The 14,702-nt window shown below is 37.7% G+C and overlaps 3 protein-coding genes across 21 annotated transcripts in view; 1 reads left to right on the top strand and 2 right to left on the bottom strand.

Annotated features, from left to right (window-relative positions):
* Nucleotides 1–2,844, bottom strand: part of LOC110827459 (uncharacterized) — a 51,552-nt gene extending 48,708 nt beyond the window's left edge. For 8 of the 12 annotated variants that reach the window (XR_002542333.2, XM_022059163.2, XM_087351018.1 and 5 more), the window contains exon 1: nt 2,541–2,842. Coding sequence is in view for 11 of the 12 variants with exons in the window: in XM_022059163.2 (XP_021914855.1) it covers nt 2,541–2,696 (156 nt within the window). In the remaining variant the exon portion in view is untranslated. Of the gene's footprint in view, nt 1–2,540 lie in introns of all 12 variants that reach the window. The other 4 variants (XM_022059158.2, XM_022059161.2, XM_022059167.2 and 1 more) reach the window with 4 other exon arrangements.
* Nucleotides 2,845–3,042: 198 nt separating this feature from the next.
* Nucleotides 3,043–5,126, top strand: LOC110827460 (uncharacterized). Its single transcript, XM_022059168.2, has 3 exons — nt 3,043–3,464; nt 4,470–4,665; nt 4,743–5,126. The coding sequence occupies exons 1-3, from the start codon at nt 3,259–3,261 to the stop codon at nt 4,935–4,937; spliced, it is 597 nt and encodes a 198-aa protein (XP_021914860.1). The 5' UTR covers nt 3,043–3,258; the 3' UTR covers nt 4,938–5,126.
* Nucleotides 5,127–7,039: 1,913 nt separating this feature from the next.
* Nucleotides 7,040–14,702, bottom strand: part of fu (STKc_STK36 domain-containing protein fused) — a 129,190-nt gene continuing 121,527 nt past the window's right edge. For all 8 annotated transcript variants that reach the window (XM_087351012.1, XM_087351014.1, XM_087351013.1 and 5 more), the window contains 2 exons: nt 10,423–10,607; nt 7,040–9,543 (listed from right to left, as the gene is read on the bottom strand). In XM_087351012.1, coding sequence (XP_087207138.1) covers nt 9,484–9,543; nt 10,423–10,607 — 245 coding nt within the window. In that variant the 3' untranslated portion in view covers nt 7,040–9,483. The remainder of the gene's footprint in view (nt 9,544–10,422; nt 10,608–14,702) is intronic.

The raw sequence follows: 14,702 nt of genomic DNA, 5'->3' as shown, positions 1-14,702 counted from the left end.
TAGATCCTGCCCGAGATTATCCTCCCATCTATGCCTAGGTCTCCCAAGCAGTCTCTTCCCCTCAGGCTTCCCAATCAATACCCGGTGCACACCTCTTGCCCCATTCATGTATGCCACATACTCTACCCATCTCATTCTTCTTGACTTAATCAGCCTGACAATACTTGGGGAGGAGTATAAATTTTTAAGCTCATCATTATGCAGTTTTCTCCATACTCCATCATCTTCTCTCCCAGGCCCAAACATCCTCCTCAACACCTTATTCTCAAACACCTGCAATATGCATTCCTCCCTCAGAGAGATGGATCATGTTTTGCACCCATATAAAACAACAGGCAAAATTATTGTTTTGTATATTCTTATATCTTCAGGTTCTTGTAAATCCTTTTTGTTTTTTACGACGAAAGGTTGTTGGCCTCACGCCCAACCCCAAGCTGAAGTGCCACCCATTGTTGGCTGTCCACGACTGCTTATTCAATATATTCGCAGCTAACCTCCATAACTGGAGGTCGTTCCTCCATCTGCAACCTAAGGACATGCCATGATATGGTGACAGGGAACCACCAATCATGGGCATATACAACTCTACTGCAGCAAAGCCTACCAATACTACAAACACCATACTGCATAGCTTAAGATTTTATTTTGTTACATAAACAACATGCCAAAGAAAGTTTTAAGTGAAGGTTGTATAGCTTAACGTGATGCAACAATTCTTTGTACAATAGGCCACATTTGAGGAAAGTAATAAAGCTACACATAGAGTAGGAGTTTTTACTGGAACTGTCACACACACAGACAAAAATCAACTTCACCCAACAGCTCCCAACATGGACAACCAATACAAAATATTCATAAAACCTGTTCTGACTTACGAGGCGCGTCCACAAAGTAAGTTTCCCACTCGTCCCACAGCTAGCAAACCTTATATTGCGCGAAGCGACTGTGCGTACGTGATAGAGCAATGACGTAGCATGGCGCATGCACTAACGGCACTTCCCGCGTTCTCACAGTAGCATCGTTGCAGCTGTTGAAGATGGAGGTTCTTATTCCAGCTCCCGCCGACTGTGAAGTGCGGTCAGTGATAACGCTAGGCCGCACACGGCTCGACGGACAGCAAGTCTCCTGCAGGAGTTCAGCTGGGAGGTGTTTAATCATTCACCCTACAGCCCGGACCTCGCTCCCAGTGATTTCCATCTTTTCCTACACCTCAAGAAATTCCTGTCCGGTCAGCGTCAGCGTTTTGAGAATGACACAGAGGCGGAGATGGTTGTCACACAGTGGTTCCAATCCCAGGCGGCAGACTTCTACGACACAGGTATTCAAAAGTTGGTCCCACGGTATGACAAATGTCTCAATTCCGGTGGCGAATATGTTGAAAAATAGCTGGACACTTGCTGTATCTGTTGCAATAAATATTTCCATGAAAATGTGTTTTGTTTCTGTAAACGGCCCCAGGGAAACTTACTTTGTGGACGAGCCTCGTATTTCCAACAGGAAAACAGCCAACTAGTATTCACTGCCATGTGAACCTCAAATCCTACTTGTTATCTGGGTTGTAGTATTGTGTAGTCTGGTAGAAGTTTACTGACAATTCAGAGGTACTTACAACATCCACTAATAGGGTGATGATGGAGGCATTAAGCACCTCTGAAATGTTGGTACATTTTGACCAGACTACATGGCACTACAACTTAAACAGAAACTGATAACAGAAGTTCTCTCCAAAACATCTGGTTTATAACAGACTTGTGCAAAAAGCTTTGTTTCACTTGAGGCAGGAGGAAAATATGAGCATGGGGATATGAGTAAAATTGACAATTAGGCCATGGAACCCTATGTGACACTCTTCCCAATGGTTTCAGAATAGCTGATCTACAGAAAACAAACTAAACTGAATTAATATAACATGAGAACTGTCACACTAACATGATAAAATTCACCAAATTTTGGTTAGCTATCTTACCTATTATTCATAAACTGATGGGAGAGAAATGGAGAGTTGCAGGCAAATACCATGGGTCATCAACAATATAACTACAAACTGCTACCAATCCATACTCAGCAGCAACATCCAGTTATTTCCTCAATATCAGCAAAATTAAAATGTGCACAGCACTAATTTTAATGGAGCAAAACTACTTAATGCATCATCTGAAGCCTTCACGGCAACTGAGTATAATGAATTCTACCTGGTAGCCCGAGAATTCATTATATTTAATGTATCACTGCTCGTGCCTCATACGCACGGCAGAAGTGGTACTGCTCGAACTATCACTTGCTTAAATTAATCTCTACCGGATTAATGTCATGTACCACCTTTAATATTAAATAATTTAACGATAAAAGTTAAAAGTATTACTGCGTCACTGACCGGGCCTCATGTATGGCAGGAGTGGTACTCCATAATCTACCAATTGCTTAAATTAATCTTTACCACACTAATGTAACGCACGCACTTTAGTTATGAAGATATTTAGCAGGACGAGTTACAATAGGTAACCGCGATGAATCCACTGGCTGAACAGCAACAAACATACCTTCACTGGTAAGCAGGCGTTTATAAGTGATAATATGCGACGCTTCTTTCCTTCGCCATCAAATATATTTAAAACTATTATACCACTGTTCGATGAACACAGTCGACAAACACTTTCAACATCAACTGTTCCGTATGCACGTTTCACTGCATGCATTTTCTATATGTTTATGAATATCTTAACTTATAAATATCCCTGAACTCTAATAAAAATCCTTCGAACCACAGACGAAATATGACAACAGTCGCAAAGTGACACTAACAGATACAGAAATGAAGATGAGAAAACTCACATGCATTGAATATACAGTGGCAGTAGATGTTCTACATAAATTGTTATTACGGCAAGTATTGTCCTACCATCTATCGGCAAACCGTGAAGCTACCGTAAAGAAGATGTGGCGAACAGTCGATAACAACGTTAACTACCATCCAACATATTCTACCCTCACTGTTCAATACAACGCTACGTTTACACGGCAGGAGTTTGGAGAACAGAGTTACGGATTATAGTCAGGTACCTGCGTGTAAACGGTAAGAGCAGGTATTTTCCTAAAGTCTAAAGTTTAAATAGAGAAGAGAGAGAGAAGAGAGCTGAGGTCAGCTCTCGTCGTGCAAATCATACAGCGATACAGCCTGTGACCACTCTAAACTCTGAATAAAGCTGCTCTACGAAGTTCAACACAGCTGAAATTTTATTCACTCTCGCGAGAGCAGAAATGGAGGATGCAAAGAAAACAAAGAAGAAGTGGACTGCCAAAGAAACGAAACGTTTGATTAAGGAGTACGAATCGGCAACGTGTCTGTGGGATGTTTTTGAAAAATCGTACAAAGACAAGAATTTAAAAAATGAAGTGCTGCAGGGAATGGCAGCCAGGTTTCAAACTTCAGTACGTGAAGTGCAAAGGAAACTGCATAACCTCCGGCAAGTGTGACAAATTACTGCGGAAGCCAATATTCCTGTACGAGGTGCGATCCGAAAGTTTATAGACTGCACCTATAAAAACCCGTACACTTATCTCAGGTATTAAATTCATCCATCACCCTCGAAGAAGTTCCCCTGGGAGTGAACACAACGATCCCAGCGCCGCTGCCAAGCCTGGAAGCATCCCTGGAAATCTTTCTTTGTCAGCCTGTCAAGCACCATCTGCGATTCTGCCTGAATCTCTTCTATCGTCTCAAATATCCTTCCCTTTAGCTGAATTTTCATCTTTGGGAAGAGGAAGAAGTCACACGGAGCTAAATCCGGCGAATAAGGAGGGTGCGGGATGACGGCCATGGTGTTTGAGGCCAAAAACTGCCGAACTTTGAGGGCGGTGTGCGCTGGTGCGTTGTCATGATGCGTCGCATGTGGAGTTCTTCCTTTAGAATCATCTGACAGGTCCCATAGCCTATCCCAACAATGTCGCACAAGTCGTTGATGGTACGACGTCGATCTTCGTGAATGGCAGGCCGAATCTTCGTAACATTTTCGGGCGTTGTGCTCGAAGATGGTCGTCCAGAACGCTCGTCATCATCGACAGAGGTTCGGCCATTTTTAAAACGGAATGCCACACAAAAGTTTGTGCACGACCCATTGCGGACTCCCCAAATGCTTGCTTTAGCATTTCATAGGTTTCCGTAGCCGTTTTGGCGAGTCTTTGGCAAAATTTGATGCACACGCCATTCCGAAATCGCAGGAGGGTCGGTGTAATGCACTACCAAAACGCCCGTAACTAAGAAACAAATGCTAATTCGATGATGCCGGCTGGCACACTGATTCACTATGAATGTAGGCCGCACCCCCTAGCGGCAGAAGCTCGTACTACATCCGGTTCGCCCTCTATTGACACAGTCTTGAAACTTTCCGATCGCACCTCGTACTTTCATTTTTGTTAATGTAATCATGGAATGTGCAACGTAATCATGGAGTTTGCATGCGTTGATATAGGTGTCAGTACACCGGGGAGTTGCGGAAAGCACGGACCAAAAAGTCAGGTAAAGATACAGCAGACACATACAGATCGCAGTGGCCGTACAAAGAAAATATGAAGTTTCTTGAGGGAAGTATTTCCCTTCGATCATCAGTGGGAAATGAGCTGCCGCCACCTCTACAGGAACCCGAGGAACAAGTCGAGAATTCTCAGGTAAGTAAATATCGCTACCACGTTTGGAACATATTCATTCACACTGCGATGTTTAATGATTAAAAAATAATCAACAGGAAGAAGATCAATTGATGGCTAGGGCCAATGAAATCTTTGATTCACCTCGGAACGACCTCCAAAAATTTGGCGATTTTGTTGCGGCAGAACTACGTGCACTACGCAACCCATTGCTAATGCGGCAAGCAAAGCGCAGTATCATGCGCATATTACTAGATACGTCAGCAGCAGACGATGATCCATCCACGCCCTGACCATCACCAGGTTCGTCCTTTTCTCCTGCAGCATTGTCACTGGGTTCAGGAACACCGTCACCAAGTGCACACGAGCCCTACCAAGATATCTGAATATACATTATCTATCTATCTACTTATATATGTATTATATTAATCAATAAATGTTATTTTGTATCACATATCAAATAATAAACTCTAAACAGCATTTATGTTTAGTTTCCATGGTTTGTTGCACTTACCTTTAGTATTCCTAGTTTCGTCATTGCATTTGTTATTGCTTTCCACACTTCTGGTACTATACCACTGATTGTGCACTTAGGTATCCGAAACAAGTAGCCTAAACTTGCAACTTGCAAGAATCGCCCAAAAGTAAATAAGTAAACAAAATAGTTTTAAAAATGTGTAACGATTATTATACAACATATTCTGTTACTGAAATACAGTATCCTTCATACACACCTGTTGCCAAGAAACGTAATGTGACCAACAGCCTTTCCTGCACGCTAACGGCTCTCCTCATGGTCGTATCTTCTTTGCTCAATGCCGGTCCTATCCACCTTACTATTTCTTCTATATCTGATGATGACATTCTATGCAAATTTTGTAACTGGATGGGATCTTCTACCCACAACTCCCTGACAAGGCATGAATATGCTCCATGACTATGCCTCCGTGATATTCTCTGTCTTCTCACCTTCAAAAGAATTAAAATTACCACAGCTGCAGCAACACGTTGTTGCTTGTCTGATATTCCGAACACACTGACCTGTGGTGGCTCTCAGTTCACTGTCATCTCTACGTGGAGTCCAGTTTTGTCTCTTTATAGCTATATTTCGCTCTAATGAGAGAAGCTCTCAGACCTACAGTAGCTATATTCTCTCAACGTCTAAACACCTTCCTACACCTCTGTCCAGATACTTGAGACCGACTCTCGCTTTAAAATCCCGCCATGTAAATGTAGCATAACAGTTTCATTTCTTCATTCGCATTTGTCGGGTCTGCGTTTTTACCTCTCTTGGAGGTTTTATGATTGATCTATTTTTGGACATTGGTAGAACTCCTTGCATAAGTGATCAGCCCTATCTGCACGGCTTCTACCTATACAAACACGCACAGACATGGACAAACATCCATGCCTTGAGTGGGAGTCGAACCCAAGTTTGCGGCGGCCAGGCGCACGAGGTCCATGCCTCAGACTGCATGGCCACTGTGCCGGCAAAAATGTAGCATAACAGTAACAGTTAATTTTAAAGAATTTGATTGTGACTGGGATATTGCATCATGCTGCCTGGTAGAAACTGACCGACGTTTCAGAGATACTTACTGCTTCTATCATCAAGGCATTACCACTGTGAGAATGTGATATCAGCTTTATTAACCTCATCCCTGATACTACAGAGAAGTGTCTCCATTTTAAATATTAATGTATGTGAACTGGTTAAAACTAGTATTACTACACTCTATATACCAAGAGAAAATTTCTCAGCCATTCCTTTCAAAAGTACAAACATTTCATCTAAATCAATCAGTACAGCATTCTCTTACTGAAATGTAATGGATCATTTTATAAGAAAACTATATCATACATAGAAAAGGTTAGTACTCCAAAGCATTTTGAACAGTTGAGGTTGGGTAAACATGAATGAAAAATGTTTCCATTACAGACATTTACATTCAATCTCATAACTTTAATTCACTTTCACTGGAAAGTCACAAGAAACATAGTTTTTCAGTTAATAATAATCCGTGGCTTAACAGCTCCAGAGAGTCAAAGCCAACTAGCTGGCTGCTGGCCTCACGTTCACATGCCTAAGCAGAGGTGAACAATCATCCAACCAGATAAAGGATGACGTGTGGTCAGCACGACGAACCCCCAGCCATTGCTAGCTTTCCTGACCAGATTACGCTACTCATTGTAGCTCCCCAATTTCCTCACGATGCTGGGTTGGCACCGATCCCATACACTGGTCGAAAGCTCATGAGAAATTTCTTTCCCCGAGACTTGAACCAGCGCGCATTCCATATCACCGGTCCGAAGCATGATGCCTCAGACCGCGCGGCTACGGTGCGGGACAGTTTTCAGTTACTGTATTTTATTATGAATAATGTGTAACAAGCAATAATAATGAAGTTTCCATATATTATTCAGATTTATTATTTCTACACAAAAAAACAATGTCGGCAAACCTCAGAATATTACTTCATACTAAAATAAATGTACTATGCTTAAAGATCTCCAAGTAATCTGATGATCTGAAGTAACTCTCCAACAACACAAGATAAAATATTGCTGAAACTTTCAGACTCCTGTAACTGCAATCTATTATATACTAGGCTGCCACAATGAAATGAATCCAAAACATTCATTCAAACTCACATTCATTTTCATTTTGATGTACGAGTGATGAATGACATGGAAAACAAAATAATGGAAAGTTCCAAACACTATATATTATTAATATTTTTACTTCACAAAAATTTGTTAGCAACAACAAAACATGTGTAAAGCTAAACAAATGTTATGATAATAAAACCAATAAAGTAGTGTGAATTTTACATCAGGCAGACATGCAAGCTTACCTGCCCAACTAATTTCCTGGCATAAAAAGTGATAATAGCTTGAACTGGAAAGCACACAATGAACATATTATTCAAAACCAAGTTCAGCATGCTTTGTTATGAGGAGTCACATAACTCATAAAAAAAGAAAGAATTAATACTTTTATTTTGCATATATACATTTTGTCATGACATATGGAGAAGTCAATAAAAATGCAATATTCCACCTTTGATGTCCAAGATTAAGATTAGTCTGACCAAAAGGCCCAACAAAATGCAGGTCTGTCATCCAACCTGAATATGGAAGTAGAACCAACTTCCAAAATATTGGGATTTAGTGGGAGAGAGAGAGAGAGAGAGAGAGAGGGGGGGAACTTTAATAAATCAATGGTGATCAACCTTTTTGGCATGTGGCATGTCTAACATAACCAGCATAAAGCTAAACATTATAATAAAAATAATTTGAACTTTTCTTATTAATGTGAAACTTGGACCTGTCTTTGCTTCACAAGAGATGTGACATTTGGTTCCATTTTCAAAATGCCAATTCACATCACATATGTTCACATTGGTGATTCTTGAATGTAACTTTGATTTATTTTGTTTCATACACAAAAATGCCTGTTCACACGTGTATGTGTTACCAAACACACCAAATTTCATTGTAATTTATGTAACTCAGAGAATCAGATACTGATAAAGAAACATAAAAGGCAATCAAAGCTTCCTGGTTGAAAGTACTGTGCAATATTGAGTCTATCAATACAAGTTGTAATTTTCAAGGGACATTATTGAATTTAGCAAAGAATGGATTTTTAAGTGTACATATCTGTAGCATGGCTATAAAAGTCACTGAATCTCATTTTAAAATTCTGTCATAGAACTCTGTAGCAGACAGACACTAAGTGACCCATTCTTATGAAGAAAATCACAGGAAGAAAAATTACACAGGCTAATATCTTTCAATTGTTCCCAAAATAGTTTCGGATTCACCTCAAAAATTCTTAAAGGCCCAAACACATCAGAATAAATTTCTGTTAACCTCTAAGTTTGGTATTTAAAAGTTATTTACATGGAGGTTCATATCACATAGCAATGCCAAATCCCAAAGCCACTTTTCATCATGAAGTTCAGCCACAACTGTACCTTTTGCATTCATTAACAGTTCTATTTCTAGCCAAGAAGCTAAAAGATGTTTCAATACTGTCTCATGACTCAGCCATTGGACTTTAGTATGGGAGAAGACATCCTCATATTGAGCATCAATTTCCAACAAAAATATTGACACTGGCAATGAGAAAGTCCATGGGATCAAATGAAGATCACAATTGACACCACAACTTTCATAACATGGTCAAACTTTAAAGTTTTTCCATAAAGTGGCTGTTGCTGGATGCTACAGCAAAGTACCATGTAAAATTCAGGATTTTATTTGTCCAATTCTTGCCTAACTCTACCCACAAAAAACCTGTTTTGTTTCCTTGTTATCATTCCATAATGTAATACTATGTCCTGAAGTTGTCTGGACTCCACCTCAACACCTTTCTCTCTCCATACCCTCAGATACTCCTGCTTTACCATTGACCTAAGTCAGGGCTATTCATATACCAAATCCAAAACATAAACACAAGATTTTTAAATTCCTTTTTGTGGAAAAATATGATTTTTATATTGTTCAGATGACATATTTTTAGATTTCATTTAACATCATCAAACTGGTCAGATAAATGAAGAGTTTCGTGCATATAATTTGAATATAGCATGGGATTAAAGTATATATCAAAAACATCATTTTATGCTCTTTTCTTATAGCTATTATCTAAAATATGAATGCAATACAAAATATATTATTTACCATGGGAAAAATAAGCTAAATAAGAGTATTTTGTACAAAGCGGCAATTTTCAGGAAGATCACTTTGCTGGTGGAACTCCAGTTCTAGCTCGAACTGAATTCTTAACATCTGCATAATTTATATTTAAAAAGCTATGTTACCTTCAACTAGTCATTTCTTCTGGAAGTAGAACTGCAGCTCTTTCAATTCCTTGACTGCCTCTTTTGCAGCCTGAAAAAGGAAAAAAGTCAATGCACAATATGTATGTATGTGTCTGCATACATCTGTGTGTGTGTGTGTGTGTGTGTGTGTGTGTGCATGAGCATATATTTTTATAAAATTCTGCTCTCATCATCAGCATGGGCCAGAAGCTGATGTATCCCATTCAGTTCCATTCCTGATTTCTAATTCTGGTAGTATAATGAGTAAAATATGTAAAAGGATGGAAGGAGGTTGTTATTTTAAGACTAATCAAATTATCAGACACCAATACTTCAAATGCAACTGGGAAAATTAATGAGATTTCAGTGCTTATGATCTGCTTGGCCTAAAGCTGATCAATGCTGGGGTACTGAATCATTGGTTTGAATCCTACTTATGGAATGAGTATTAGACATATTTTTCATCAAATCCATAATCTAGTTCCCAGCAGATAAAAACATACTATAGTTTATCAAATCTGGGAAGTGATTTCCCATGGATTAGGTAAAATCAGGGGCACAAAAAATGCTTAACAAAAGATATGCTCAGAATGTACTCTGCTAAATACATATTGGAAGTAAAGTTGCCCTAATGTCTAACCACAATACAAAGAAACCATATAGGTGGCTACACTAAACCAACAACTTTGTACCCCCAAAGTTGTTGGTGTGTAATTCAAGTTATACATCATATATAATCTACATCTAAAATAAATTAAATAAATTATATTACTGATTATTCAGTGTTTATCATAAAATATATATTTTTTTTAAATTTCACATACCCCCTAATATGTCTTCGCGTATCCTAGGTTGAATACCACTGCACTAAACCACAAAGAAAATACATATTGGATTGCAGAGTGTTACAAAAGCCTCAATATATTACATTAACAGTTCTGATACTAACCACTTCAACCATCTTACTGGAGTCATGCATCAGATTTTCCAAGTCTTCTTGTAATCTTTGGTTCCAGTTTAACTGTAAGGCTCTACAACTGTATCGGCCAAGAAGTTGTAAAAGAGTGCAACTTCGAGCCCGTAGCACAGGACTGTGATGTGTTAGCATCTGGGTCAGGTCAATGCCATAGTAACCTGAAACAAAAGTCAGTATATTGCACAGTTTGTCCAAAAAGTCTGGAACCAATAGCAAATTTATTTTTCTCTTTTAGAACATTGCAGAACAATGCTTCAGGACTAGAAGATGAACATATCAACAATCATTCAGAAATAAATTCAGTTACACATAGTAAAAATAGAAAACTGTTTAAAAAATTCAAAGAACCTGGATTTGTGGTTGACAAATCTCATTTAAGATGATGTTCTAGAGAGGCCTCTGTAATTTGATAATTGCTTTATAGTAAAAGATTTTCTTTCATGTCAGTAAATGGTCATACACAAATTACAATCATTATAGTTTCTACATAAAATTATGATCTTAAATACCTGTATCTTTAGCACTTTTACTTGCAATTCAACTTACATTTTTCTTAGGAATCAGTTTGATGTTTTCTGCTTGTTCATTTTAAAAAACCAGCATTAGGCCCTTCTAATAACACACATTTTGTACCAATGCACAGAAAAAATAAGACTGTTATCAAGATTTTGTAGCATATGATTATGTAAGAATGTAAGGCAAGAAAATGAGGTTGTTACATGCAGTGACCTGGGCAATGACACCAAGAACAAAAGGAATGATTGATTGATTTATTATTGTTGCTGTGTCATCATTACTGTCATGGTCATCACCACCATCAAAATAAAACAAACTTTCATCCACATAAATAAACTATTAATTGATTTCACTATCATATCACATATAAAATATAACCACAATACAAACATGTATAGGAAAACAAATAAAAAATCTGGCATTGTAAGGATGATACTATTGAAAATGCCAGTCTGTAAGACCTGTAAGTATTTTCATAATGTTAGATATAACACAGTTTAATGGAATTTGCAAGACTATACAAACATCAGGGTTTATGAACTGAAAAGCATATCAACAACCAGTGAAATGGGTATGAACATTTTTAACTCCCCAGTGCTGAAAGCATCAAAGCTGGAATAGCTGTGTTGACCAGACTGAGAATAATTAAGACACAGTAAATATTTCCTGGATTATATTCTAATGACTTAATTTTATAAATGGTTTCTTAAAATTAATCAAATAAATAAATGATTGATGGTTATCATTCTTTCATTTAATAAAATACTTTCTTGTACAATGTAATTTGCCCAAACTATGAAGTTGCAAATAAAATAATGCTATGGAAGTCACTGCCATTAAACACACATAACCTTCAAATATGACTGCTATGCAGCAATGCTTGGGCAAGAGAGCTGGCTGGCAAGATGGTGTAGGTTGGTGAATGAGACAGTCTATTGAAGTTCTTCTTCTTCTTCTATGGCTCTCCGGTCCGTATTTGGTCCATGGCCTCCTCAATTCTCCTAATCCATTCGGTCCTCTGTTGGGTCTGTCTGTCCGAGGCTTTGATTGAGGTTTCGAAATATCTACCTTTTTACGGTGCGAGTTAGGGAAATATAACTACTTGAAATTACCTTAAAAACCCCTGTAAAAGAATCCTAAAAGTTTAGGCAGTTACCTACACGAGTCAAATACAACTGATTCACCAGATGTCTGTGAGGTGAATATGCCCCGTTGTTGTCAAACACAATACAATATCCAGAAAACATACTAGGTTCAAACCAGGGGTAGAGGACTACAAAATCCTTTGCAGTTTGGAGCTGTATAACAGTTAACGAAGGTAAGTGTCTGCTATCACACACAAAGACAGTCAGTGATGAACAAGCATCTGAGTCCAGCAGAGTATGTCGAGCTAGCAGCCTAGCTATGGTGAATTTTGTAGGAAAGAGGATGCAGTGACAATAAGTATGTTAAACATCTGTGGTGAAGCATTCCATTAAATTTGTAAATATGTACTGTATGTAACATAAAAAGTTGAGTAAACCCTAAACAGTTTTTCTGAGACAAGTAATATGAAACCTTCATTCAACATTTTTATTTATTTAGTTATTTAGGTCCATATGAACAGGATCCTTCCATCCTTTTCTCGGACTGGGATCTGTTCATATACGTTCTTGGCAGATGATCCAGAAGTGGTTTGCCATTGCCTTCTTCTGTGTGTGAATGGAATAATTGTTGGGATGCCACCGAGAAACCGGGGAAGCCCCCGGAGGAAAACTCCGTGTTGCCTAGACCACGGCCTTGCCCAACACAAGTTATAAATTCGGGCACCGCCGGGAATCGAACCCGAGACCCCAGGATTACAAGGCCAGCGTTCTAACCGCTAGACCACCGTCGATAATCTCATTCAACATTACCCAAACACTATTCAGTAGATTTAGCCAGGTAAATTTTCTAAAATCTTTCCCTTGTAAGATTCACACTAGTACAGCATGTATAGCAAAGTTCAATCCAAAGGTGATGGCAGTGGTTAAACAAAATCTGGTACACTTGGTAGAGAGCAGTGGAATCCTCACTGTGACCCCTGTTGCTACACCAGTACAGTGACACTACACTGAGAACAAGAAGACTTTAAAGTTTAAAACATAATCATTGTAAGTACAGATTAAATTATTAGAACCTTTTCCAAGTTTCACATTAGATTCAAAATACTATACAAATGAAATTAATGGTTCCACATGGTTTCAAGTTAAATATTAATGCAAAATAACTTTGAAATGTCTTCAAATATTTGTATTTTATGAACATGACAGCACCTTGGTAATTCAGCTTGTTATAGCAGTCATCAATCTATTCAGTGCAGAGGCTGAATTATTTTTCAAGTCAACAAACAATGCATATCCATCCTCATTCCATGCTTGAAACAGACAGCACACCTTCTCTGTTGTTTTGCTTTCTTCTCAGTAGGTTCCCACAAAAACTCTTCAACATATTTGTTTCTTTAACAGTTACTTGAAAAAAGTTTCTTTGAAATAGTGAATCTGTTCAAGAAATCTTCTCTTCAAACCATGTTACTCTGTATGTATTCCCAAATAAAGTCTTGAACATAGTCAACATCTTGAGCACGATCATTATTTGTAATGGTATCATAAACATGACTTAACTGTCACAGTCAAGAGTCCAAAACAACATTTTATTAAGAAATCAATTGTCATTAACTTTTGTTAACTTATATGAAGACAGAACAGCTGATTGCTTCTTGACGCTATAGGTAACTGACTAATGTGTGTTTAAGCCCAGAATAAATAACAGAGAAACATATATACAAATACTATTCTTTTATAAAGGCCATAATACTTGTGAAGTCAAAAAAGTCTAAAAATGTATAATTCAATTCAATAATAATAATAATAATAATAATAATTTATTTACATTCCATGGATCCATAAGACAGTCAGATAACAATAGGATGTGGAAAAAGTCATAATAATAATAATAATAATGATACAATACATATTATAAAGTAGAATTCATACTATTATATAAATTTCACATAATACAAAAGAAAGTATTCACCTAGAGAAATGATAAGCTACAAATAGATCTACCCATTACACACAAGAAAAATTTATCACTTATTTGTAAACAACATAAATTCATTGACAGAGTAAAAGGAGTGTGTAATTAAGTATCTTTTTAATGCTACCTTAAATTGCTCCTTCTTATTTACAAGACTTGTGAGACTTGATGGTAGACTATTGAAAATTTTGATTCCTGCATAATATGCACTCTTCTGAAAGCATGAGAGGTTGGCAATTGGTCTATGAAGCTGATTTTTATTCCTTCTGTTGACACTGTGTACAGCAGAATTAGTTTGAAAGAGTTCTTGGTTATTTACAACAAAGTTCATTAATAAGAATATGTATTCACAAGGTAGAGCTAAGATCTCTAATCTCTTAAATAGACTTCTACATGAATTTCTAGGTTTTACACCAGCCAATAATCTAATAATTTCCTTTTGTAAAGTGAATATTTTTTTACTGTTTGATGAATTACCCCAAAAAATTATCCCATTCTTCATTATAGAGTGAAAATAGGCAAAATATACTGATTTGAGTGTGTCAGTGTTGTTGACATGCAACAGAGATCAAACTGCGTAACATGTGCCACTTAACTTAGGTATCAGTTTATCAATATGATTTGTCCAATTTAGGTGATTATCAATTTGCAAACCCAAGAATTTTGTGTTTATTGACTCT

This window comes from Zootermopsis nevadensis, unplaced genomic scaffold, assembly GCF_977971745.1.
Source record: "Zootermopsis nevadensis isolate Lab colony 2312 unplaced genomic scaffold, Znev_1.0 Znev_ptg000018l, whole genome shotgun sequence".
Lineage (NCBI taxonomy): Eukaryota > Metazoa > Arthropoda > Insecta > Blattodea > Termopsidae > Zootermopsis > Zootermopsis nevadensis.
Note: the sequence above shows the minus strand (reverse complement) of the source record. Positions and strands in the feature narration are given on the sequence as shown.